We start from the raw sequence: 27,122 nt of genomic DNA, 5'->3' as shown, positions 1-27,122 counted from the left end.
AGAATTAATATCTACCATAGTGTGAAATTAGAAATCCTAGTAAGAATGATGTGTGAAAGTAAGAACCTTTCCTTTTAAACGTAAGTATGGGAAGCAGGGCAACCTGATTCTGATTCAATGAGTATGCAACCTCTTGTGTTTGTTGTCTAAGTTTATGTCTATGTTATTGTTGCAGAGGTTTTGATAAGTCTTAGGATTGGTCTGCCATGTCTAAAACTAATAAGTCTTATTTAATTATATTTTTTACTGATAAAAAAATAGAAATCCTAGTAAGAGGTAGAGAGACATTGTATTTCATCTTTAATGAGATTAAGTGTTATCTTCATAAAATTAGAGAAACAAATATTGTAATCCTACTTTCATGCTAGACTATGTCCCGTGAATTTTTACTCATTAAGTCAAGGAGGTTTTCCACATTAAAAATTATCGACACTATTATTCTATTTTGCTTTTTTCTTGTCTATTTATTTGCTTCATAAGTAATTATTTTATATCTACACTAAAGTCAAAAAATTAGTTATGATTTTCCCAATACATTCTCAAATAAATATATATATATATATAATACTGAAATTGAATTGATTATTCACTATGTTTTATTTTTATTTGGTTTTCATGTTAATTAAGTTAAATATGAATTGATATATAAATTGAAGTTTCACTATTTATTTTCAGTCTCTAAAATTAGTCTCTAAAATTGAATATTATGAATGAATGTTAGATAATATAATTATAACAAGAGAATATTACATAAATTATGTTTTTTTTGTTATTGTTTTAATCAAAACCATAGTTTAATACACATCTTTAAATATTTTAGGAATAAATTAAAGGTGAAAACTTTTACACATGACTTTTTAAAACATGACAAAATAAAAAAATTGTACTTAAAACAGATTTACACGAATTTTTGCTTAAAATACGATTATCCCTATTTTATAATGGATTTTACGTCTACCAATTTTTGTGAATTATTTTTTAAGAAACCCAATAACATAAAAATCCCATTATACCGAAAGTAAGACTCATATTATTATATTATAATAGTATAAAACTGTATAAAATAATAATTTATTATGGATGCTGATGTGTAGATAATTCTAAACTTTTTCATTCCCATTTTACAATTTTTATTATTATTTTTATATTTAATAATTTAATTTATACTTTATTTAAATAACTTAATTTAATATATTATTATTATTTACGGTTATTATAAGGATATGTCAAATGAAAACATCAATGTCAAAGCATCTTTCTCCTTTTCTTTTTTGTTCTCATGCTAACTTTTGACATATTCTTTTCAACACCTTTCTAATACCTAATAAAAAAACTAACATTTTTATCCCAAATTATTTTAGAAAATGGGTGATTGTGTATTATCACCCATATATATAATAACATAAAATAACATTAGATGGAGTTGTTCTCATACTCTTTGTGTTCTTAGTTGTCTTTGCTATCTTCTCCTCATAATTCAGTCATTAACTAAGATTATGGAAAACAAAGAGTTGAAAGCTTCAAGCATTACTGTGGGAGGCATCTATGACATGTTGCTGGACATCGTCAACAATGAAGACAACAGACCAGTGGTTCGTCTTGGTCGTGTAGATCCTCCTGATAACCCACTGTTTCGGACCACCATTGTGGCTCTTGATGCTGTTACAACAGCCGTTCACTCCTTTAACTTCAATTGTTACCCTCCTACTCTTGGCTTACTTGAGGCTAAGAGGTTTGTTTCTTCAAACTCATTTCTAAATCATTGTACAATCTTATACTTACAATCACTTTATTGGTTTGTTATTTCCAAAAGAATTTGCTTAGTGTTATACTTAGTTCATATATTTCTTAACAGGGCTATTGCAGATCATCTCTCCTCTCATCTTCCACATAAATTATCAGCAGAGAATGTTTTTCTCACCATTGGTGGCACACAAGCAGTAGATATAATATTACCTTCCATTGCACGTCATGGGGCCAACATTCTCCTTCCAAAACCAGGGTACCCACAGTATGAACTTCGTGCCTCTCATTGTCATCTTGAAGTTCGACATTTTGACCTTTTGCCTGAGAGAGGATGGGAAGTTGACCTTGAATCTCTAGAAAATTTAGCAGATCAGAATACTGTGGCTTTGGTACTCATAAGCCCTAGTAGTCCGTGTGGGAATGTGTTTGCGTATGAACATTTGAAAAGGGTATCTTTAGCTTAAACCTTGAAATTTATTAGGGTTAGAAAAAAAAACAAAATTTAGTGATTTTTCATGATTCTTGTAGGTTGCAGAGATTGCAAGCAAGCTTGGAATCTTTGTCATCTCTGATGAAGTCTATGCCCATGTAGTTTTTGGAAGCAAACAGTTTGTGCCCATGGGAGAGTTTTCTTCAATAGTGCCAGTTATTACGATTGGTTCTTTTTCAAAAAGATGGATTATTCCTGGTTGGAGAATTGGGTGGATAGCCATATGTGATCCTCAAGGAAGTTTTCAAAAATCTGGGGTTTGTTTTTGTTTATAATCTTTTTATGCTTAAAAATTTATTAGTCTAAAGTTTGTTTTTATATAAAAAAAAATTGAGTAGGAATAACCTAGACATAGAAAAATTATTACATGATTCAATCATATTCTCAACCATTTTTTATGTAATAAAGTTAAAAAATTTAATTTATAAGAAAAGAAACTGATAAAATTCAATTATGTGTCATGTTGAAATTTATCAGCAGATATCTTAATATTTGACTGACTACTTTTAGACTAACAATGTAATTGTTTTGTTTCTTTATTAGATCGTGTCGAAAATAATCGATTATATAGAGATCACTGATAACCCTCCAACCATCGTGCAGGTATTAACAAATTGATAAATAACCAATTAATACATACTTTTTGATTGAAGTTGAGTATATCACTTACGTTTTTAGCAGGCAGCAATACCAAAAATTCTTGAGAATACTACAAACGATTTCCATTCAAATAATCTTGATATACTGAGAGAGACTGCAAACATATTCTATGATGGGTGTAAGGAAATCCCTTGCTTGACATGCCCTCTGAAACCAGAAGGAGCCATGGTTGTAATGGTGAGTGGCACAAAGAATTTTACAATTTTCATAATGTTCTAGATTTATAACATTACATTATCTTTAGAACATATCAACTAATGAAAAATGATGGAGTAGGTGGAGATTAACCTGTCCCAACTTGAGGGCATTGTTGATGATATACAATTTTGCAGTAAGTTGGCCAAAGAGGAATCTGTAGTTGTTTTTCCTGGTAAGAATTTTCTTAAGTCATTATTGAAATTCCATTGATATTGTGACAAAATGATGAAGATGTGATGATCGTTAATAATACTTGTAGGTATTATGGTTGGACTAAAGAATTGGCTTCGGTTTAGCCTTGCTGTTGATCCTTCTGATCTAAAAGAAGGCCTTAGCAGGATAAAAGCATTCGGTCTTAGACATGCAAAAATGCCATAAGTCATGCCATATTAAAGGTCTGCAAGGGGACATGGTGGAAAATGTGTTTACTTTTAGGTGTGGTAAGTCCTAATAAGACATTTTATGTGGCTAAATATACTCATGTACTGATATAATACTGTATTTAATGGGTGTACCTTAAGGAAGTAGGGGGAGTTGCCATGTATGATTTGTGGCAGTAATTGTATAATTTATGCTTTCTTTGTTTGGTGTATTAATCTTGGCTTAGTTTTTTCCTCAGATGGCTGGTTTGGTTTTGCAAGTTATATGTGTCTCTACTATAATGAAGTGTTGTTTATGCCTTATGTTGAATTTCTACTTTCAACATCTTTATTTTAAGCCTGTTTTTTAATTATTAGTGTGACTCTTTCTAAATTTTGTTGTGTAAACACTAGTGAAAAAGGCAAAGAAAGAGTACAAATATCAAAAAATGTGTGCGAGAAGAAAAAGGATAAGAAACAATAATGAAGTGTTGTTAATATGCGTACCACCCTTAGCCAAATAAGCATGGCCCATTTAGCTAGCCTAACACCTTTGCTATCTGCCGCCCTTTTTAATTTTACACACCCACCTGCTTTAATTTCTTTTTTAAAAATATATAATAAATACTTTAAAATTTGAATTTGTAAAATAATTATCTGAGTATTGTATAATCATACGCATCACTTTTTACTTAATACTCTTTTTCGATAAAAATATAAAAAATAATAAAAACGTAAAATCTAAAATATAAAAAAATCAACAAACAAACAAAATCTTTGCAAACGATGCGTGATTCCTAATTTTCTGTTATTAACATAAATACGTAGGAGCTAGATTAGTTCTTGTCGGGTTCATTTTTCTAAAAAACTCAGTTTCCCTTAACAGAACTATGTGATTCCTGATTTTCTGTTCTTAATAGAAATACATAGGAGCGAGGCTAGTCCTTATTGGGTTCACATTTTTTAAAAGCCCAGTTTCGCCTGAAAGAACTACGTGATCCCTGATATTTTGTTCTTAACATAAATACATAAGAGCGAGGTTAATTTTGTTGGGTTCACTTTTCTAAAGAGCCTAATTTTTCTTGACAAAACTATGTGATCCCTGATTTTCTATTCTAAAAATTATACAAAAGAGAGAGACCAACCCTTCTCGGGTTCACTTTTCTAAAAGGCCTAATTCCCCTAGCATAACTACATGATCCCTCATTTTATATTCTTAATAGAAATATGTAGGAGCGAGATCAATTGTTGAGCTCACTTTCCAAAAAATGCCCAATTCCCCTTAGCACCCTCTTTCAAATAGTTCCAAACTTTTTAGTTTTCCAAAAAGCACAGTTGCCCCTAACACCCTCTTTCAAATAGTTCCTCTCTTTTCACTTTTCCAAAAATCTCTCTTTTCACTTTTCAAAAAATCCCAGTTCCATGACACTTTCTTTCAAATAGTTCCATGCTTTTCACTTTTCCAAAAGCCCAACTCACACTAGTAAGGTCCTTTTTCAAATAGGGCAAATGCTCCCTGCACCCAACACATTTTAACCTGCACCCAACACAGTTTTAAAAATTTCAAAAATGCCCTTTATTCCGGAAATAAAAATCCGGAATTGAAAATAATATATTCTGGAAAAATATATCCGGAAGTGGTTATTGAGTTTCGGAAATAAAAATCCGGAAACAAAATTTAAAATTCTATTCCGGACAAAAAAATCCGGAATTGATAAATAATACATTCTGGAAAAAAAAATCTGGAAAAGAGATTATTGTGTTTCGTAAATAAAAATCCGGAAACAAAAATGAAAAACTCATTCTGGATAAAAAATCCGTAATATAAAATTTCGTTCCGGAAAAAAAAATCCAGAACACATATTTTGGAAATTTTTTTTTAAGGATAGTTTCGTCTTTTCCGCTGGAATCGGGTGCAGTGATATGGTGCAGGAAGCAATTGCCTTCAAATAGTTTAAGGTTGATTCTCCCTACATCCAATCATGTTTGTGAAAATACCAAAATGCCCATAATGAAATTTGCGAAAATATAAAAATGTCCTTAATGAAATTGAAATTAGGTTAAGGGAGAGATTTGCACCTAATCACAATACCCCTTCGTTTTCGCGCTGCAGCCATCACCGCCACCGTCACCTTCGTGCTCACGCAGTAGCCGCCCCCGCCACCTTCGTTTTCACACTGAACGCAGCGGGCAACATCATTTTTTCATTCTTCCGTTCGCATTTCTCCTTTGAGACAGTTGTATCCATTAAGAATGCTGGAAAAAAAATATCACTTAGCTTTCGGATATAGAAATCCACAAGTCAAAAAATATATTTCTGCATGCCCACATCCGGTACACAGTTAACTATTCTGAATATGTACATCCGGAATTCAAAACCCAATTTTGGATATGTACATCCGAAATACAAAACCCAATTTTGGATATGTACATCCAAAATACAAAACCCAATTCTGGATAATGATATTCGTAATGCATTTCTCTACTATGAACATAGGTGTCCGGGAGCTTCAACTACAAATGTTAATTGCTTACAGATGTTTATATCCAGAGTGTTTAACAATGACTTCCAGACGCTTGCATCCGTAAGGTTAAAACCAGACTTTTGGATATCAGTATCCATGACCACCTCAGCTCAAACAAAATGCGAAAAAACAGCTTAAAATGTCTTCTTACCTCACAACAATGTCAACCGACGGACGTTATAGTGCAAATGGCCCGTCCACCACCACACTAAAACCACCTCCTCTGCAGCTCAAACCACCACCAAAGAGGAAAAGCAAGTTTCTCTGCACCCTACACCGTTTTTCAAAATAAAGAAGACAAGGGCATAATGGGATTTTAAAAAGTTCATTGGGTGCAGGAAGCAATTGATTGGGTGCATGAAGTAATTGCCTATGCCATAGTTTAATCTTTAGAACTATGTAAACCCTGATTTTTTTGTTATGAACAAAAATATGTAAGACCAAGGTTCATCCTTATCGGGCCCAAATAAAAAATAAAAAAAAATCTTTATGAATTTTGTTTATATTTTTAGGATAAATAAACATTATGAAAAATCACACTCGTTTCACATATTTAATTAAGGGTAGTATCATCTATGGACGAGAATTGTAGGAGTGTTAGTACCTTCTCTACACGTAATCGTCTTTTGAATCCCAAATCTAGTTCACAAACCATCTTTTTCAATTTTTACATAATTTTCCGTAATAAACTATGATGACGACTCCCTTCTCTTTTGTTATTCTATTTTGGTTCAGCATTCATCATCATGACTTAACTACGATAGAAAACATGTGAAGAGATTAGATAAAAAATTAGTATAAAGAAAATAAATATTTGGTTCTACCAATACTTATAATCTAATCATAAAAAGTTAAATAAAAATTAATAACAACTACTTTGTATGTATTACAATTTGATTACGTAAAAAATAATAAAAAACTATTTTAAATACAGTTCAAGTAGTTTCACAAATTATTCTTTTGCAAATAATAAGATAAATGAGAAGTAGATAATTATAAAAATTAAAAGTTTAATCAATTATTGTTCTTATTTTAGATATTGAGAAAATGTGCTTAAACAATCAGAAAAGTGTGGAAAAAAAACATAAATCTGCGTGGTTGATGTGGGAGAAAGAAATTAAAGTTGGAGATTTGGCAGTGAAAAATGTTGCTAGTTTCAGTGGCGCTCAATTCCTTAAAAGAGAGAGGACCAATTGCTAATGGTTGTTGTTCTCGTTCGGGGATGGGGCCTAGAGAACTATCGAGAGGACTTGTCTTCTTCCTTCTTGTCGGTCGATCACGTTACACTTCAACCTGCAGAAGGCACTCCAACGCTTAAGTCAGCAAAGGGGTTTGACACTCGGTAACTAGAGCACTATAGACAATGACATACCCGATTCTTGGATTTTGTGCATATTTTATATTACCTTAGTGGGTTTTCCTTATTGGGCTGGATTAAGGAGTTGGACTGCGATTAGGGTTGCATTACCTAACTCCTAATCATTGGTTTAGTCTTGCTGATATTGTTTGAGCGTAATTGGATTCATGGTGTTGGTTGGCCTTATAGAAACAGTCCGTAGGGACTTGGTGCCAGCGACGGGGTCCGAGACATGCTCTCGGTCTTACGAATCGTACCAGTACAATTGCCAAGGCTTCGCTGAAAAATGGAGACTTTTCATGATTTTTGTGCTATGTTGTCTTGTGGAGGTTGAAATTTTTTTACCTAACTCTATTGTGGAGCCAATTTATTTTGGTTCAAATGTGTTTTTGAATACTCTTCTTGAATACTTTGAACTTTATGGATGTATACATGAACCAGCCAAAAATGAGTATAAAAAATTTGATGCCCTTTTTATTTTTAATGTTGTTGTTTTTATAAATGATTATAAAATATGGAATCACCATCAAATTCCACATAATAGTAAATATGGATTGACTATGTTTTGGGAGTCATTTAGATGTTTTCGTTAGATTTTGGTACTAATGGGTTGTTATTATGCAAATATAACTAAGATTAAGTGATATTTTTCAAGGACTAATTTCACTGGGGCCAATCCATATTAATCACCGAGTCTCCCAAAGGTCAATTCATGTCAATCATCAGCTAGAGGTTGAACCCAACGATCAATGTCTCCTAAGAGTCGATCCATATTACCCAGTCTACCAGAGACGAATCTACCTAATTCATCCATCTAAGATGTGTTGTGGAATCATGATCATAACTTCGGACTCAAATGTAAGTAGTAAAAAAATAAAATGAACAATGATAAAATTTATTAATACTAAAAACTTTGATTTGGATAATAAATTAGTAAAATAGTATAATTGAACGAATTTATGTAATTAAATTATGAATAATAATATAACTATGTTTTTACAACATTAATACATCTGATTTAAAAAGTCAACAATATCCTACGCATTTATTTGTGATAAGATGATATTTAGAAAATTATAATTTGTATTAAAATTTAAAAACAGATATCTTCCAACGGCTACTACCTAAATTGTCTTCATTCGAATTCATTTTAGTATCACTTAACACTGCGAGAACCTCACAAAACCCTCAACAATCTTCTTCTTCTTCCTCACTCACTCACAAAACAACACAACAAAACCCATTTCAAATCATGGATTCTTCATCTCCTCAACCAAACCCTTCTCTCCCAATTGAAGACGACAAACCCATCCAACAACACCTCTCAACTCCCACCAAACCCCCTTCGGCCCCCGCAGACTCCACCACCCACATCGACACGCCGCTTCTGGAGTTGCCGGATTCCGCCGGGCGCCGCCGCCGCTGCAAAACTCGGGCACCCCAAACTGCCTCCCCGAGGAATCCTCGCAAACCCAGGCGACGCTTCGAGCTTGAGATTCGAGAAGAAAAGGACTCGGGGTTGATCGAAGAGGTTGGAAAACAACCCAAGAAGAGAAGACAAACCGCGCGAACTAAGAAGGAGAAACCTAGCTCTGTTCCACCTTCCGCCTCATCTCCAAGTATGCATTTTTTGTTGTTATCCTTTTGGCTTCTCTAACTTCTCAATATTTTATCTTAATTATTTTTTCTGGGTGTTTTTTTCCAGAAAGTGAAGAAGAGAGTGGCGGTGATTTCGATCGTGTTGGGCAGATGGTTAGTGATTTGATCATGTGGAAAGATGCGTCGAAGTCAACGTTTTGGTTTGGGTTCGGGTCGCTTTGTCTCTTGTCTTCTTGCTTTACTCAAGGACTGAACTTCAGGTCAGTAATTTAATTTCTCGTTGTCTTTTTGACAAAATTTTGTCTCTTATGCGTTTTCTTTTTGTTTTCACTCACGTGGAGGAATATCTGTGATGTTTGTATTTTTCAGCATTTTCTCGGCCATGTCGCAATTTGGAATTCTCTTCTTGGGTGCTTCGTTTTTCTCAAATTCGATTTGTCAAGGGTACGATTTTTACTTTTCAATTCATAGGTGATGCTATTATTCTTCAAATTTCTGTGCTTTTGTGATTTTGGTGTTTATATTTCAGAAATATGGCTGTGGAAAAGAGGGAAGTCAGGCTGAAAGAAGACGACATTTTGCGTCTTGCAAAGTTAAGTCTTCCTACACTGAATTTTGCAATTTCAAAGATGAGGGCGCTATTCTCAGGAGAACCATGCATGACCCTCAAAGTAATCCTCCAAGTTCTTCTTCTCTTAGATTGAGAATTTAATTTTGATCCCATGTAATTGTAAAAGCTGTCAGCTAATATGATACCGCCTTAGATTAAAGTAATTGTAAGAATCCCCCATTTTAAATTCCTGCTCTGATGAGATCATGAGAATCATTCTGGCTTTAGAAGCATTCACATAGTGGTTCAAGACATTCTTCCACAATAGTTGGATTGAATTTTCTTATTGAGTTCTTGACATGTCAGGTCCATGATTATTGAGTTCTGAATAGTTGGTCTTTTTGGTGTTTTTGTTGTTGCAGGTTGTTCCTTTCCTTCTACTAGGTGCAGAATACGGCCACCTAATTACTATCTGGAGGCTGTGTGCCATTGGTGAGGAAACAATGAACTCTATATCCTTTTCCACTCACAGTTTCTTGTCTTACAGTATCCTACTAAACTGAGAGATTTATGTATATATATACGAACAGGATTTTTTATCAGTTTCAGTGTTCCAAAGCTCTATTCTTGCTACAGTGCTCAAATAAATAAGAGAGGTATAACTCCCCCTACTTTTGTAGGAAATTTCGTAGGTCTGTCCAGTTTTTAGTGCTTAATGATAGAATCTTTCATTATGCAGCTGAGTGCTTGAAATTATGGTTGTTGGATGCATGGAGTGCTTGCACTCACAAGAAGAAAGTGTTGGCATCAGTAGTCATGGCCTTCTGGAATCTATCTTCAATAAAAACTCGAATCTTCACAAGTAAGTTTCACAAGTTGGCTGCAGTCTATTGCATGAACTGTATTGTAGCAGTTGCAGAAATAACTCTTTCTTTGCAGTTTTCATATTGCTCGTACTATTCAGACATTTAAGGCAGCAGGTGACACTACAGTTAGAAGATGGAGAAGATGAAGTAAGCGAGAAGGAACAGCAGAAAGCAGCTGTGATGGCAGAGCCAGAGCAGGAAGCATAGGAAGCATTAGTGGTCAGGGAACAAGGATGCCAAAACTACCACCTTATTGATTTTCAATAATCAGTTCTGAGAAACTCATTGTTTCTGGCCAAACACTAAATTCTTCACTGAAATACACACCAATCGGTGTTTATTCTTCACATTATCAAATATTTTTCAGGCAGTGGCGGAGCTTGAATAAAATAGTTCAATATTATAATATTGTGAATATTATTTAAATGGTATAATTACCTTTTTTTCATACATTTAAGTTAAATATTCAATTTATTATATGGATTTAAAAAAAAATCAATTTTCCCAAGATTTTTTTAAAAAATATGTAATTTAGTCCATTTGTTAAATTTTCACAAACGCCTAAACTGATGATGATTTGACACACACAATGTCATTAATATGTAAACATGGACTGTACACGTAGACACCAATTTTTATGATTTTTTCTTCTTTCCTCCATCCATTCTTCCCCATCAGGACCTCCCCTCCATCTTTCACCCTTTCACCCTCACTGCTTTGATTTTGGACCAAAACTAGTGGTGATTTAGCAGGTTGATTAACAATGGTACCAACAAGAGGAACATTTCTAACACAAGAAATACCTTCAAAGAAACAAGCATTCAAGGATTCACATAATAATCACCACATTATAAATCTCAACTCGAAATTAGGGATCAAAAGTGTTTTCCCCTTCTCCGATTTTAGGGTTTTGTCTCAATCATCGATCAAAGTGTTTTCTCCTTCGATTTTAGGGTTTTCTGACCCGCGTGATATTCGCACCCTTCACAATGGGATTCTCCCTTGCGATGGCCTTTCTCCCGATGGCCTTATAGTCATGGAAACAATTGTGGTGGGTGATGTACCAATGCTCAATGTAGAAAAGGTCATCGCATCATCGACAACGAAATCTAGTAAGCCCGACACGTCGCCAACATCCATGAGACTTGAGACCTGATGCCGAAATGCATATGAATTCACACCTAAGACCTGAGGTAGATTCATTTGGGATGGAGAAAAACGTTGTATTTCAGTATCATGTATTGCTTTCAAAGTATCTACAGTAGTAGAATTGGACAAACAAATATGAGAAGAAGAGAAATTGTTAGATAGTAGGAAATTATTTTAACCCAATGCTTGAGATTGGACTGGGAGGGCCAAAACAACTATTGAAGTTCTAACAATATGTCTTTGGCATTGATGATGACCTACCATACTCGTTAACTGAATTCATATTGTAAAAGCTATTGTATGGTGAAATGAGAAATAGTTAATGAAAAAGAATCTTAATACAACGATAAATAAAATATTAGGCTAAAGTACGAAAATGGTGCATTTTGAAACCATTATTACCAATTTAGGAAAATAATTTGTTTACTAAATTGGGTTAAGTTGTGTGGCATGGAAACGAATTTAAAGGAGAAGTCGTGGGGATGACAGAAGTTTGCTTAGAAAGTTGAAATCGTGTGGATGGTACACAATTTTGTGTTGAAATTGTGTGACATCTGCACAATTTTATTTAATTGTGTTAATTAACTGAAATTGTGCATAAGTGACACAACTTCGGTGTAAAATAAAAAAATGAAGTTGTGTCACTCCTGCACAACTTCAGTTGTATTATTCTTCACTAAAGTTATGTTAAGTTTGGTTACGAAAAAAATAATAGATATAATGCGTGAAAGACTTTAATATTTTCTTATTGTGGTATATTTGTAAATTTTAAAAAATTATTTTTTTTGCGTATTTGGATTTGTAATAATATATTAATTGTAATTATTTGTAATGGTGTATCAGACACACTATTTGATACATTTTCCCGTATGAAGAAAAATACAATCATGACATAAGTTTTTTTTTTCAAACTCTTCTACATTATTATACAAAATCGTGCAAATATCACACAATTTCAACACAAAATTATGTACCATCCACACAACTTCACCTTTCTAAGCAAACTTGTGTACTATCTCCATGACTTCTTCTTTAAATTCGTTTTTTGCCCCCACAATTTAATCTAATTTAATAATTTTTTTCACCTAAATGGGTAATAATGGTTTCAAAATGCACTTGATACTTTAACCACAATATTACAAAGCCCATACTGCCATGACTCCCTTGTACCGTAACCAAGCCACACCAATAAAGGAGAGATAAGTTGCACATTTGAGTTTCTCCTTATAAAATACATTAATCATTAATATTTGTTGATAATGAAAAAAAAAAATATAAGCACATTTTCTAGCCTAAGGCTTCATATTTTGTTATGTTAAAGAAGATACTTAACAAATAAAAAGAATGATTAACTATTTGGTGTCATCATATGATAGTGGTTAATGTTTTCAAGTTTATTAAGATAATATAGTTGTTTGTTTTGGAGATGGATGACTCATTTACAATTTTATCCTTACAAAATATTTTGACAATTAATTAGAGGAGATTTATATAAATTATTGTTTTTCTTAGCCTATTTAATAAGAGACTATTGAGGTAAATAAACAAAATACCTCTCTACAGTATAAGATTTTAAAACTTTTATATTTTTCTATTTCCCCTCAAAATTAATAATATAATATTCACATCTCAAAACAACTTTTCTTTCACCTCATTTCTATCTTAAATGAGTATCGATATTTTGACACCTCTATTTGCGTTGCTCCAGAATACACCCGTCTGACGTGGAGCTTTTAATATTAAACAAATAGTGTGTGGGTCCCAGTTGTTAAGGTGGAAAAATGACAAATTACAGGATTTGGAATGTGGGTTTTTGGTTTGTGAAAGGGACTGCGTTCGTGAAAGCGTTTGTCTAAACAATAGAAGGAAAAGGGTTTGTTCTTCCACTATTCGGTGCGTTTATGGATTGCGAAGGGACATCGTTGCGTTTTCGATTGCGAAGGGCCAACATTGTGAAAGAATAGGTTGGAATTTGTGTATTTTTTCGATTGGGAGCGTCTGGAATAACAGGGTTTTCGATTTAGGGGTCTTCGATTGGGCGTTTTGGAGTGCGGCGATTAGGACTTAGCGTTTTTTCGATTTCGTTTGTTTGTTGGATGTTAGGCTTTTGGAGTGTTGGACATTGGGGTTTATTGGTGTTTTGATTTGCTATATGTTGAATGACCTTTGTATTGGTTTGGATTTGATTTTTTAGGGTTTCCTAACAATTGGTGAAGAAGGGAACTGCAGCGTTGGTTAACTCGTATGCAAGAGAGGGTTTCCTTACAAACCCCGGAAGGTTAAGACTTTGGTCATAAAGGTGTTGGTGTCCGAAGCTACAACTGCATCTCAAGCCAATGACTTCTTGTTGGCTAACCAAGCTTGCTTGTAAAACCTAATCATATCCTAACTTACTTTATCATATATGAATTTTCCTGTGTATTACTAAATCCTAAAATCTAATCCCCTGTGATGTATTCTGTTATAGTTATTTATTTCTCTGTGAATGATTTTTGCTATTTTTCTAATCCAATTTCATGACAATTTCTGAAAGAATAAATTAGATAGGCGGTGGGTGGTGGACTAGGCATTACTTTCTTAATTGCAGCAAAGAGTCTATTCATAAGATAAACAAAGATGATAAAAGCAAAATTCCAACATTTAAGAGTTAAAGAAGAATTATTAAGCAAGTTAAGACCAAATTCAACAATTAATGTGGTTATGTTTTCTTTTAAGAATGGTGGGTGATAAGCTTACCAAATTGATTGAGATAATTTGTAAGAAGTCTACACTAACCTTTCTAATTAGTTTGCAGATTTTTAATTTTGATATTAAATTGTAATTCTGCCATGGCTTTGAAATGCAAAAAAATACTAAAAGTTTCATATTTATTTTGAAGTAGATAAATCCAATTGAAAATATGCATCTATAAAACTAAACATAGTAAAAATATGGATGAAATATGTGATGGTGAGGAATATTTCATAAGCAAGACCATGTGAGCATTATGTTTTCAAGTAGCTGCTAGAAAATTTATCTCGAGCATGAGTTTTGCTTTGTTTCATCAACATGTTTTTGTTGATCACTAGTCAGTTTTGCAACTGACAAAGCTAACCAATGATACCAGGTGAGTATACTAATTTTTGTTCTCAACAATATATCTGATAATGAAATGCACAGAGAGAGAGAAAAAAGGAAATATTTAGAATACATAATTGAGAAAATAAAATCTAACTCTTAAATACTACATTATAATTTGTATCGGTTGTTGTTGTAGGGTATCAGGAAGATGATGGATGAGCATCAAGGAGTGCGTAGCCGCTTTATGTCCTCAGTATTGGCATACCACCAGGTAAGAATCACATATGAAGCAGGGGGATGAAGATCTTTGTATGCACTCTTCAATGTGCAAACCCTCACTATGCAAGGTTTGACAACTTCTTCCACATCTAACCCGATTAAACAAATGCAATTTCTCATTATAGACACCAAATGCAGTACTTTGGATTTCGAAGAAAAGACTCGGACAAATTAGTTAAGTTTCAAATTTCACATTGAAAGAACAAATTATATTACCATCAATTCCGTCAAATAATTTTCAGTTTGATTTAAAATATATGCTTTTGGATTTTTGCTTTTTTTTCTTGACTTAACTTAACATATAACTTCTTCCATGTGCAGTATATGCAGCATGTGATGCACCTCTAGAAACTGGAATTCCTCAAAGCATCTTGCTTGTAATCTACACTAGTTAGTTTGTCTCTTGGTTTATTTCTATATTTTAATTCTATTAATAGTAATTAATTCTCATCCTTGTCTCTTCGGTGCCAATATGTTGTTTTGTAACAGACAGTGATTGTATTATATTGGATCCGACCAAAGATGAAGAAGAGGTTAGTAGAATCATTTTTGGTTAAAATGTTATTTTATTTTCATCTAATTTTTTGGGAGTTTAGTTAACTGAGTAAATTTGATCTAATTTGACTCATTTGTATTCTACATGCCTTGTGAAAAATATTTGAAAATATCATTAAACCTTTGTTGCCCCAATTTCGTTATTGGTGTCTTGAAAAGCCTTTCATCATTGATGTTACAAGCCTTCCAGTTAGAGTGAAGATTCCACCATGTACTTTTTTAAATTAGTTTTAAATTATTCTGTTATTTGGTTCTTAAATTGTAAATGTGTTGAAATAGTTATTTAGTTTTAAAATTTGCAACTATGTTGAAATTGCTATTTGGTTCCTAAATTTGAAATTGTGTTAAAATTGTTTTTCTTTCCTATCTCTATAAGTTGAAATTGTTGATCTGTTTTTGGTACAATTGTTGATGTTTACACTCTTTTGGCTTCATAATATTGATCATTGCTTCCAATTTTATCTAGAAAAAAAATTATGAATTCTAACTTGTTTTATAACTTGAAGATTAACACATATTTTTATTTATTCCAGGAACCAGATATTGAAGTAGTGCTCTATCACCAAACCAAAATATTATAGGAAGTGGATGCACCTCACCGTCTTAGGGTTCAACGTTTTCGCGCTACCTCTCAGGCTTCTTATTTTTTCTCACTGCACCTCTCAATAGGGGTTTTTCAAAACAAAATCCCGTGCTATTTCATTTGACAAAAATGCCCCTTGCCATGTCAGCTTCACAGCCACCTCAGTAAGGTGTAATCTGGAGCAAAGAGGAACGGGTGTTGAAAAATCATTTACATTCAAAAAGCGACCACAAAAAACCCAAAAAAAAAAAACAACCTTACATACCTTTTTGCCAAATGAAAATTGCGAGCACAACCTTTAAGCACCCGCAACCTCTTCGCACTCCTAAGGAAACCTCTTCGGACTCCGCTGCACTTCGCCTCACTCTGCCGCACTCCACCTACAATCCTCGCCTTGTTAGGGTTCAACATCTTCGCGATTTTGCCAAACGAAAACTCCGGGCTCAAGTAAGCACCCGCAACCTCTTCGCACTCCTAATGAAACCTTTTCGGACTCCGCCGCACAGTCTTCGCATTCTTAGGGTTCAACGTTTTCCCGCTACCTCTCAAGCTTCTTCTCTTTTCTCACTGCACCTCTAAATAGAGATTTTTAAAAACAAAATCCCGTGTTATTTCATTTAACAAGCCCCTTGCCATGTCGGCTTCACAGCCACCTCAGCAAGGTGTAATCTGGAAAAAAAAGGGAACGAGTGTTGAAAAATCATTTTACCTTCAAAAAGCGACCACAAAAAACAAAAAAAATAAAAATAAACCCTACACACCTTTTTGCAAAACGAAAATTGCGGGTACAACCTTTAAGCACCCGCAACCTCTTCGCACTCCTAAGGAAACCTCTTCGGACTCCACTGCACTTCGCCTCACTCCGCCGCACTCCACCTACAATCCTCGCCTTCTTAGGGTTCAACGTCTTCGCGATTTTGCCAAATGAAAACTCCAGGCTCAAGTAAGCACCTGCAACCTCTTCGCACTCCTAATGAAACTTTTTCGAACTTCGCCGCAGAGTCCTCACCTTCTTAGGGTTCAACGTTTTCGCGCTACCTCTTAAGCTTCTTCTCTTTTCTCACTACACCTCTCAATAGCGATTTTTCAAAACAAAATCTCGTGCTATTTCATTTGACAAAAATGCCCCTTGCCATGTCAGCTTCACAACTACCTCAGCAAGGTGTAATCTGGAGCAAAGAGGGAACGGGTGTTGGAAAATCATTTTCCTTCAAAAAGCGACCACAAAAAGCCCAAAAAAAAAATAAACCCTACATACCTTTTTGCCAAACGAAAACTGCAGGCACAACCTTTAAGCACCCGCAACCTCTTCGCACTCCTAAGGAAACCTCTTCGGACTTCGTTGCACTTCGCCTCACTCCGCCGCACTCCACCTACAATCCTCGCCTTCTTAGGGTTCGACGTCTTCGCGATTTTGCCAAACGAAAACTTCGGGCTCAAGTAAGCACCCACAACCTCTTCGCACTCCTAATGAAACATTTTTGGACTCCGCCGCACAGTCCTCGCCTCATTAGCGTTCAACGTTTTCGCGCTACCTCTCAAGCTTCTTCTCTTTTCTCACTGCACCTCTCAATAGGGATTTTTCAAAACAAAATCTCATGCTATTTCATTTGACAAAAATGCCCCTTGCCATGTCAGCTTCACAGCCACCTCAGCAAGGTGTAATCTGGAGCAAAGAGGGAACGGGTGTTGAAAAATCATTTTCCTTCAAAAAGCGACCACAAAAAATCCAAAAAAAAAAATAAACCCTACATACCTTTTTGCCAAACGAAAACTGCGGGCACAACCTTTAAGCACCCACAACCTCTTCGCACTCCTAAGGAAACCTCTTCGGACTCCTCTGCACTTCGCCTCACTCCGCCTCACTCCGTTGCACTCCACCTACAATCCTAGTCTTCTTAGGGTTCAACGTCTTCGCGATTTTGCCAAATGAAAACTCTGGGCTCAAGTAAGCATCTGCAACCTCTTCGCACTCTTAATGAAACATTTTCAGACTCCGCCGCACAATCCTCGCCTTCTTAGGGTTCAACGTTTTCGCACTACCTCTCAAACTTCTTCTCTTTTCTTAATGCACCTCTCAATAGGGATTCTTCAATACAAAATCCCGTACTATTTATTTGACAAAAATTCCCTTTGACATGTCAGCTTCACAGCCACCTCAGCAAGGTGTAATATGGAGCAAAGAGGGAACGGGTGTTGAAAAATCAGTTTCCATCAAAAAGTGACCACAAAAAACCCAAAAAAAATCAACCATACATACCTGTTTGCCAAACGAAAACTGTGGGCACAACCTTTAAGCACCTACAACCTCTTCGCACTCCTAATGAAACCTCTTTGGACTCCGCTGCACTTCGCACTCCTAATGAAACCTCTTTGGACTCCGTCGCACTCCACCTAAAATCCTCGCCTTCTTAGGTTTCAACGTCTTTGCGATTTTTCCAAATGAAAACTTCGTGCTCAAGTAAGCACATGCAACCTCTTCGCACTCCTAATGAAACCTTTTCGGATTCTGCCGCAGAATCCTCTCCTTATTAGGGTTCAACGTTTTCGTGCTACCTCTCAAGCTTCTTATCTTTTCTCACTGCACCTCTCAATGGGGATTTTTCAAAACAAAATCTTATGCTATTTCATTTGACAAAAATGCCCTTTGTCATGTCAGCTTCGCAGCCACCTCAGCAAGGTGTAATATAGAGCAAAAAGGGAATGGGTGTTGAAAAATCATTTTCCTTCAAAAAGCGACCACAAAAAACCCAAAAAGAAATAAACCCTACATACCTTTTTTCCCAAACGAAAACTGCAGGCACAACCTTTAAGCACCCGCAACCTCTTCGCACTACTAAGGAAACCTCTTCGGACTCCGCCTCACTTCGTCGCACTCCACCTACAATCCTCGCCTTCTTAGAGTTCAACGTGTTCGCGATTTTGCCAAACGAAAACTTCGGGCTCAAGTAAGCACCCACAACCTCTCCGCACTCGTAATGAAACCTTTTCAGACTCTGCCGCACAGTCCTCGCCTTATTAGGGTTCAACGTTTTCGCGCTACCTCTCAAACTTCTTCTCTTTTCTCAGTGCACCTGTCAAGCTTCTTCTCTTTTCTCACTGCACCTCTCAATAGGGATTTTTCAAAACAAAATCTCGTGCTATTGCATTTGACAAAAATGCCCCTTGCCATGTCAGCTTCATGACCACCTCAGCAAGGTGTAATCTGGAGCAAAGAAGGAACGGGGGTTGAAAAATTATTTTTCTTTAAAAAACCCAAAAAAAAATTAAACCCTACATACCTTTTTGCTAAACGAAAACTGGGGGCATAACCTTTAAGCACCCGCAACCTCTTCGCATTCCTAATGAAACCTTTTCAGACTCCGCCGCACAGTCCTTGCCTTCTTAGGGTTCAACGTTTTCGCGCTACCTCTCAAGCTTCTTCTCTTTTCTCACTGCACCTCTCAATAGGAATTTTTCAAAACAAAATCCCGTGCTATTTCATTTGACAAAAATGCCCCTTGCCATGTCAGCTTTACAGCCACCTCAGCAAGGTGTAATCTGGAGCAAAGAGGGAACGAGTGTTGAAAAATCATTTTCCTTCAAAAAGCGACCACAAAAAACCAAAAAAAAAATCAACCCTACATACCTTTTTGTCAAACGAAAACTGTGGGCACAACTTTTATAAACCCGCAACCTCTTCGCACTCCTGAGGAAACCTCTTCGGACTCCGCTACACTTCTCCTCACTCCTTCGCACTCCACCTACAATCCTCGCCTTCTTAGGGTTCAACGTCTTCGCGATTTTGCCAAACGAGAACTCCGGGCTCAAGTAAGCACCCGCAACCTCTTCGCACTCCTAATGAAACATTTTCGGACTTCACGGCACAATCCTCGCCTTCTTAGGGTTCAACGTTTTCGCTACCTCTCAAGCTTCTTCTCTCTTCTCACTCCACCTCTCAATAGGGATTTTTCAAAACAAAATCCCTTATTATTTCATTTGACAAAAATGTCCCTTGTCATGTCAGCTTGAGAACCACTTCAGCCAAGTGTAATATGGAGTGAAGAGGGAACGGGTGTTGAAAAATCATTTTCCATCTTAAATATACACCATTACACCTTTTCTATAAATTTATAGGTAGAAACCAAATTAAATTTGATCCGGTCGGTCATCGGTTTAGGATAACGTCAGTGACTGATGGCCATGTGAGTCGGTCTTAGCGAAACATGTGGGCCAGGGAAGCTGATGTGGCTTGAAGAGGGTGATCAGGCGGAGATCGGTGGTCAGGCGGAGATCGGAGAGGTTGTGCGTTCTACGCTACCATGCATGAGAGTGGTCTAAGGGAGCTAGCAGTCGGGGGGGCACCAGCTCGCGGAGCTGGTGAAGAGTGGCTTTTTGAACTATTACTTGTGGGAGACGCAAGGTAATCGAACATCAGGGGCACCAGCGGAGGATCCGCAGCACGAAGTGCCGGTGCACGGGGAGGTGCACACGATCGCGGGAGGTTTCTCTGGAGGAGGATGTATGGCCTCTCAGAGAAAGAAGTACGCGCGATCGGTGATGGCAGTTGGCTCGATGGAGGAAGATCACTCCCCTGAAGTTGACATTGTTTTCACCAAGGCAGATCTCCAAGACGTTGTGCCCCACGACAACGATTCAATAGTGATCTCCCTCGTCACGGCAAGGAGGAGGGTGCACAGGGTCCTAGTGGACAAAGGAAGCTCAGCAGACGTAATGTTCTGGCCGACGTTCAGCAAGCTGCAGTTGTCTCCTGACCATCTGAAGCCGTACCCGGGGTGCTTGTATGGTTTCGCAGGGGACCAGGTGGAGGTGCGAGGCTACATAGAGCTGAGTACTACTTTCACGGATGGTGTCGTGGCCCGCACCGAAAAGATCAAGTACTTGGTGGTCAATGCTCCATCCGCTTACAACATACTGTTGGGAAGGCTGACGCTTAACAGGTTGGGGGCCGTACCATCGACGAGGCACATGAAGCTAAAGCTGCCATCGATGGAGGGGGTGGTGATCACCATTAAATCAGACCAAAAGGAAGCCCGACGCTGCTACGAGAACAGCCTCAAGCAGCGGAGAAATGTATGCCATGTTACCTCGACGCCGCCGTCGGGAGAGGACGAAAGACGAGCGGAGGTCGCAACGTGGGTAAGGGGCACGCAGGGCGACGTGGAGATGGAGGAAGCGGTGCTCGGGGGCTCGAGAGATGCCCAAGATAAAGCTGAGGTAGAAAGCGCGATCGCGCCTCACGAGTCTGGGATCGCGAGGGCGGTCATCGCCAGTGAAAAAAGACCCCACCCGACTGAGGGGTGGGTGGAGACGGAGATCGGGGGAAAAAAGTTCAAGCTGGGCGGACCACTCAGCGAGGACGCGCGACAGCAGATATCCGGGGTGATTGAGAAGAACATGGACGCTTTCGCTTGGTTAACCGCAGACATGCCAGGCATTGACCCGGACTTCCTCTGTCTTCGCCTGGCGATGGACCCTCAGGTCCGACCGGTGCGCCAAAGGAGGAGGAAGTTCAATGAGGAAAGGAGGCAGGTGATCCACGAGGAAACCCACAAGCTCTTGGATGCGGGACATATCAGAGAAATCCAGTACCCAGAATGGCTGGTCAATGTGGTGCTGGTGAAAAAGTCAAACGGCAAGTGGAGAGTGTGCGTGGATTTCACCGACCTCAACAAAGCATGCCCCAAGGACTCCTATCCCCTACCCAGCATTGACGCCCTGGAGGATAGCGCGTCAGGAGGTCAGCTTATGAGTTTCTTGGATGCATTTTCGCGTTACAACCAAATCAGGATGCACCCGTTGGACGAGTGCAAGACCGCGTTCATGACCGAGCGGTCTTGTTACTGTTATAAGGTAATACCGTTCGGATTGAAGAATGCGGGAGCCACCTATCAGAGGTTGATGGATAGGGTGCTCTCGCCGATGCTGGGGAGGAACGTCCAGGCTTACGTCGATGACATGGTGGTGACCTCACGGGGGAAGGAGCAACATGTCACTGATCTGGAGGAATTATTTACAACAATCGCCAAGTACGGGTTGAAACTCAACCCAGAGAAATGTATTTTTGGTGTGGAAGCGGGGAAGTTTCTAGGTTTCCTCTTAACAGAGCGGGGAATCGAGGCGAATCCCGAGAAATGTGCGGCGATCATGGCAATGAGGAGCCCAACGTCGGTGAAGGAGGTGCAACAACTCACCGGTCGGCTGACAGCATTGTCACGATTCATGTCCGCCGGAGGGGAGAAGGGCCATCCTTACTTCCAATGTCTCAAGTGGAATAGCAGGTTCGTTTGGACTGAAGAATGCGAGGAGGCATTCGTTAAGCTTAAGCAATATTTGGCAAGCCCGCCAGTGCTGTGCAAGCCACAGGTGGGCGCCCCTCTTCGTTTGTACTTTGCTGTAACGGAGAGGGCGGTCAATTCAGTTCTGGTCCAAGAGCAAGACCAGACACAGAGACCTATTTATTTTGTAAGTAAGGTGTTGCAAGGTCCTGAAGTAAGGTATCAGGCCCTGGAGAAGGCAGCCCTGGCGGTGGTGTTCTCGGCGAGGAAGCTACGCCACTACTTCCACAGCTTCACGGTCGTAGTGATGACTGATCTCCCCATCCAGAAGGTGCTGAAGAAGCCAGACGTAGCCGGGAGAATGGTGAAATGGGTCGTAGAGCTGTCCGAGTTCGATATCAGGTACGAGCCCCAAGGACCGATCAAGGGGCAGGTCTTTGCGGACTTCGTCGACGAGTTGTCGTCGAGCGCTGCGCCATCGGAGGGCTCGACTTTCCGATGGGTCTTGTCGGTGGATGGATCCTCCAACCAACAGGGGAGTGGCGCGGGGGTTATCTTGGAAGGCCCAAACGAAGTGTTGATCGAGCAGTCTCTGCGTTTCGCCTTCAAAGCCAGCAACAACCAGGCGGAGTACGAGGCCCTGATCGCCGGTATGTTATTGGCAAGAGAGATGGGAGCGAGAAGATTAATGGCCAAAACCGATTCCCTGTTGGTCACTGGGCAGGTAACGGGAGAGTTCCAGGCCAAAGACCCACAGATGGCGGCATACCTGGAGTATGTGCACACCTTGAAGGTGTCATTTGCAGAGTTTGAGTTGACCCACGTGCCGAGAGAACAAAATGCCAGAGCCGACTTGCTCGCCAAGCTAGCCAGCTCGAGCAAAGGGGGAAGGCAGAGGACCGTCATTCAGGAGACGTTGAAGGTGCCTCGAACGTTCACACGGACAACCAGGTGCTGCAGGTGTGCAAGTCGTATGAGCGTGTAGCGATTGGTCATCGGTCTCTCACTCAAGAAACCTTGAGAGCACCGAGAGTAAGAGCGCGATAGATGACATCCGACGAGGTGATGGAGGTTGACGCCGCTGGAAGGGCTGACACGTGGATAACGCCGTACCAGCGATATTTGGCAGATGGGGTGCTCCCGCTGGAGCCTACGGAGGCAAAGAGGATAAAGAAAAGCTCGAGCAAATTCACTCTCATCGATGGGGATCTCTTCAGGTTCGGGTTCACCCATCCGGTGTTAGTGTGCGTGCACGGGGAGCAGTGCACGAGGCTTATGTCAGAGCTCCACGAAGGAATATGTGGGAGCCACGTCGGTGGTCGCGCCTTGGTGGGTAGAGTTCTCCGTGCGGGGTACTACTGGCCAACGCTGAGGGAAGATTGTGCGGGCTATGCTCTGCGTTGCAAGCAGTGTCAGCAACACGCAGATTAGCACAAGGCGCCCCCTGAAGAGCTGAGGTCGATTCGTAGCCCCTGGCCGTTCCACACTTGGGGAATCGACATCTTGGGACCTTTTCCCCTGGCGATCAGGCAGATGAAGTTTCTGATCGTCGCCATTGAATATTTCACGAAGTGGGTGGAGGCAGCGCCGGTCGCGCAGATCACCGCTCACAAGGTTCAACAGTTTGTGTGGAAAAATGTCGTGTGCCGTTTCGGAGTGCCCAAGCGTTTGGTTTCCGACAATGACACCCAGTTTACGAGTCACCAACTGAGGAACCTATGCGAGGAGGTGGGGATACAGCAGGTGTTCGCCTCGGTAGAACACCCTCAAAAGAACGAGCAGGTAGAGTCGGCCAACCGAGTACTGCTCAGAGGGCTGAAGAGAAGGTTAGAAAAGGCCAAGGGAACGTGGGCGGAAGAAGTTCCCAGGATCGTGTGGGCCTATCACACCACCCCGCAATCTAGCACCCATGAGACACCTTTCAGCTTGGTCTATGGGTCAGACGCTATGATCCCTGTGGAGATACAAGAAAATTCACCAAGATTTCTGAATTTCGCGGTCGAGGAGTCCAACGAGGAGAGAAAGGTGAACTTAGATCTTTTTGGACGAGGTACGAGAAGAAGCCAGAGTCAGTGTTGAAGCTGTGAGGAGAAGGGTGGAACGAAGGCACAACTCCAAGGTGAGGCTAAGGCAGTTCTAGGAGGGAAATCTGGTGATGAGAAAGGCGCATCAGCACGAGATAGAAAACAAGTTATCCCCAAAGTGGACCGGCCCGTTCAGAATAGTGGAGACGTTGGAGAACGACGTTTATCGGCTGGAGACCTTGGATGGAGGGGCGATCCCCAGAACGTGGAACGCCACACACTTAAAACTCTATTTTAGTTAAAAAATTGTAGAGTGGCCGCGCTTTCGCGCCAATACAAACAATTTGAACAAGCTCAAGGGGGCACTCTTTCCCCAGAAATAAAAAGAGGTTATCAGTATAAAGTTTGCAAAGTTTTAAATTTAAAATCCTCCTCGCCCCAGGCGCGAGTGTAGGCAACCGGTTCAAAATCCTCCTCACCCCAGGTGTGAGTGCAGGCAACTAAGGTTCGAAATGCCAGGGGCGCTAGTAAGCCCAAGAAGGGAAAGGAAGGATTCGAGAAACGCCTTTACCCAAGTGGCATAGCGTCAATATTGGCCCAGTAGAACTCTTAGTCAAACCCCTTCTCACCCCAGGAGTGAGAAGGTGGGAACACCACCCGAGGTTCTAAAGATCGATGGTCTTGGGGTAGGCAAGAGGGGTTGTCGAGAAACACTCTTCCTCCAGATAGGGCATCATCCTGAACCGATCGGCGTGAAAGTCCTCTATGCACTTAGTGCTGGAGCGACAAGAAATCTAGAAAGGTATGAGGAGAAAAGCAGAGGCGCGATGACTGATGAGTGGTTGGTTTTGGTACCCTGGTCGGTCATCGACGGATAGAGCGTCGTTTAAAAGGTTTTAGACAAGTTCTTACGCGATAGACTGAAGCAGGCAAAGCCACGCCAAGAACGGTCGTCGAGCGTTGTTAGAAGCGATCAAACGGCAGAAATAGAAAGTGCGAGGGAGGTTCGCGCTAAGTCCAAATAGGTAAGCAGCTATAAACATACATAGCGAGAGATGAAAGAGATACACGACAGTAAGAAGAAAGAAGGCACTAAATATATGCAGTAAAAAGTTCTTATGTTCAAAAATTTATACAAAGGAAAGAAAAAGCGAAAGTTGTAGACGATCAAGGACGAACGACCTTGCCGTCCACCACCTCAAACTCTATAGATAGCTGGGAGCGGTTGACCTCTGGGAAAGCGCACTTGAGTTGCTCGAGGGCAAAGTCAAAACCCTCAGCAAAAGTATCAGCCGCCTCTTCCCAGAGCTTAGCCTTCTCCGCCTCGAACCCAGCTTTATCGGTCTCAAGCACGACCTTCTCGGTGGTCAGGGTGGCGATGGCCAACTCGGCTTCTTTAAGCTTCTGATCGCTCGCAACAAGAGCCTCCGCCAAGTTTGCATTTTGTTGGCGCATGTAGGCGTTCTCAGCCTCAAGTTGGAGGGCCTTACCAGTGGTCTCCAACAGTTCGAAATCAAGGGCAGCAACAGCATCCCCCATCAGCATTTCAGTTTTGATAGTCTCTTGGACTTGTTGGGCGCGCGCCAGTTTGGTTTCCTCCAACATGTCCTTCAACATGTCGTTGGTGTCTTGCAAGGCCTCATAGTCATTTTGAAGCGACTCCTGTTGGCTGAGCAGCTCCTTCACCTTACCCTCCAGCTTCTCAAGGCGGCGATGTTGCGTGGAGAATTCCAGAGAGAGCACCATCTGACGAGCTAACTGGAGGTCCACCTTGCTGGCACTCCACTGGACTAACTCGCGATTCTGGATCAGTTGTTTAGTCAGTCGGAGAACCCTGATAAGACCCTCAGAAGTGGAACCCGCTGCTTGGAAAGAACTCTTGCCACCACCCTTGGTTGTGGTGGCAGAGTCTTGAAGGCACGGTGATGGTAGGGGGCGAGGAGTTCCCTCCGATCGAGCAACCCCGCTCCCCGCTGCTTGAGTCGGTGGGGGTGACTTTGCTGGGGGCGGGGAGGGAAGGGGGGCTGGTGAAGGAGGGCGCTCAGGGGAGGCCTGCGCTTGAGGGATCGGATTATCATCTCCCTCAAGGCTTTCAACTCCCCTCTTCCTTCGTTGGACCAGGGGGGGACCCAGAGCTTTCCTCCTCGATAGATATAACGGTGGTGGGAGCCTTCACCAACCGTTTTCTCTTCTTGTCACCCCTGGTCTCACGCCCTTCAGCTGGCGCGACCGAGATGGGGGAAGCGGGAATGGGCTCGGCGATCGCCTCCACTTCAGAAGACGCCTCGGCGGCTCATCGACTCCTGGCTAGAGCGAGCAGCCTCTGTCGTCTTTCCTTATCAGAAGTCATCTCTGCATCAGTCCAACATGGCAAAGGGTTAGCATGCAAAGGCTCAAGAAAGCAGAAAGACAGTTAGCAAATGCATGTATAAGGGGTATGTTGGACAAGCGCAAGGTCGCGTGCCCATAGAAGTGGCAGGTAAAAGGGAGGAAGAGGAGACAAACCAATATATTTTTCGAGCTTTTCAGCATCGAACTCATGCTTGATAAGGGTGGAAGAGCCAAATTTGGCGCCCAAGCTCGAGAGGAGGCCGCACAGCTCGCGCTCGTATGGGGCCATGACCTCTAAGCCTCGGGGTTTCCTAAACTCCACTTTAGGGACCCAGTAGAGGGGAAAGCCCTCGAGAAGGGCGGGGCTGTGCTCGTTAGAGGTGATCATGTAGAATCTGCCTTTCCAATCCTTGAAGGACTGCTGGTACAAACCCAAGATCACCCTCCCTGTCACGCCATTTAAGCTGACCCACGACCTATCGCCCGGGTTCTTGGCCTCAAAGAAGTAGAGGA

At 40.1% G+C, this 27,122-nt stretch overlaps 4 protein-coding genes across 4 annotated transcripts; all 4 read left to right on the top strand.

The window, feature by feature from the left end:
• The first annotated feature begins 1,496 nt into the window (after positions 1–1,496).
• Positions 1,497–3,659, top strand: LOC137834322 (nicotianamine aminotransferase 1-like). Its single transcript, XM_068642381.1, has 7 exons — positions 1,497–1,732; positions 1,856–2,195; positions 2,275–2,493; positions 2,780–2,839; positions 2,918–3,073; positions 3,173–3,266; positions 3,354–3,659. The coding sequence occupies exons 1-7, from the start codon at positions 1,497–1,499 to the stop codon at positions 3,470–3,472; spliced, it is 1,224 nt and encodes a 407-aa protein (XP_068498482.1). The 3' UTR covers positions 3,473–3,659.
• A 4,818-nt stretch (positions 3,660–8,477) lies between these two features.
• Positions 8,478–10,807, top strand: LOC137835442 (reticulon-like protein B17). Its single transcript, XM_068643956.1, has 8 exons — positions 8,478–8,954; positions 9,041–9,194; positions 9,304–9,378; positions 9,464–9,605; positions 9,907–9,976; positions 10,075–10,140; positions 10,224–10,346; positions 10,424–10,807. The coding sequence occupies exons 1-8, from the start codon at positions 8,588–8,590 to the stop codon at positions 10,555–10,557; spliced, it is 1,131 nt and encodes a 376-aa protein (XP_068500057.1). The 5' UTR covers positions 8,478–8,587; the 3' UTR covers positions 10,558–10,807.
• Positions 10,808–20,530: 9,723 nt separating this feature from the next.
• LOC137834321 (uncharacterized) lies at positions 20,531–23,239 on the top strand. The gene has a single exon (XM_068642380.1). The coding sequence runs from the start codon at positions 20,531–20,533 to the stop codon at positions 23,237–23,239; it is 2,709 nt and encodes a 902-aa protein (XP_068498481.1).
• Positions 23,240–23,301: 62 nt separating this feature from the next.
• Positions 23,302–23,685, top strand: LOC137834320 (uncharacterized). The gene has a single exon (XM_068642379.1). It carries the CDS (start codon positions 23,302–23,304, stop codon positions 23,683–23,685), a length of 384 nt encoding a protein of 127 aa, XP_068498480.1.
• Positions 23,686–27,122: the final 3,437 nt, after the last annotated feature.

Source organism: Phaseolus vulgaris, chromosome 5, assembly GCF_000499845.2.
Source record: "Phaseolus vulgaris cultivar G19833 chromosome 5, P. vulgaris v2.0, whole genome shotgun sequence".
Lineage (NCBI taxonomy): Eukaryota > Viridiplantae > Streptophyta > Magnoliopsida > Fabales > Fabaceae > Phaseolus > Phaseolus vulgaris.
Note: the sequence above shows the minus strand (reverse complement) of the source record. Positions and strands in the feature narration are given on the sequence as shown.

Bases quoted from the DNA above. Each gene is read 5' to 3' on its own strand.
- LOC137834322 (XM_068642381.1), top strand. From the start codon at position 1,497: ATGGAAAACAAAGAGTTGAAAGCTTCAAGCATTACTGTGGGAGGCATC. The intron at 2,494-2,779 runs GTTTGTTTTTGT...TTTCTTTATTAG, and splicing joins GAAGTTTTCAAAAATCTGGG to ATCGTGTCGAAAATAATCGA. The intron at 3,267-3,353 runs GTAAGAATTTTC...TAATACTTGTAG, and splicing joins ATCTGTAGTTGTTTTTCCTG to GTATTATGGTTGGACTAAAG.
- LOC137835442 (XM_068643956.1), top strand. From the start codon at position 8,588: ATGGATTCTTCATCTCCTCAACCAAACCCTTCTCTCCCAATTGAAGAC. The intron at 9,195-9,303 runs GTCAGTAATTTA...TGTATTTTTCAG, and splicing joins ACTCAAGGACTGAACTTCAG to CATTTTCTCGGCCATGTCGC. The intron at 10,347-10,423 runs GTAAGTTTCACA...CTTTCTTTGCAG, and splicing joins AAAAACTCGAATCTTCACAA to TTTTCATATTGCTCGTACTA.
- LOC137834321 (XM_068642380.1), top strand. From the start codon at position 20,531: ATGGAGGAAGATCACTCCCCTGAAGTTGACATTGTTTTCACCAAGGCA.
- LOC137834320 (XM_068642379.1), top strand. From the start codon at position 23,302: ATGACATCCGACGAGGTGATGGAGGTTGACGCCGCTGGAAGGGCTGAC.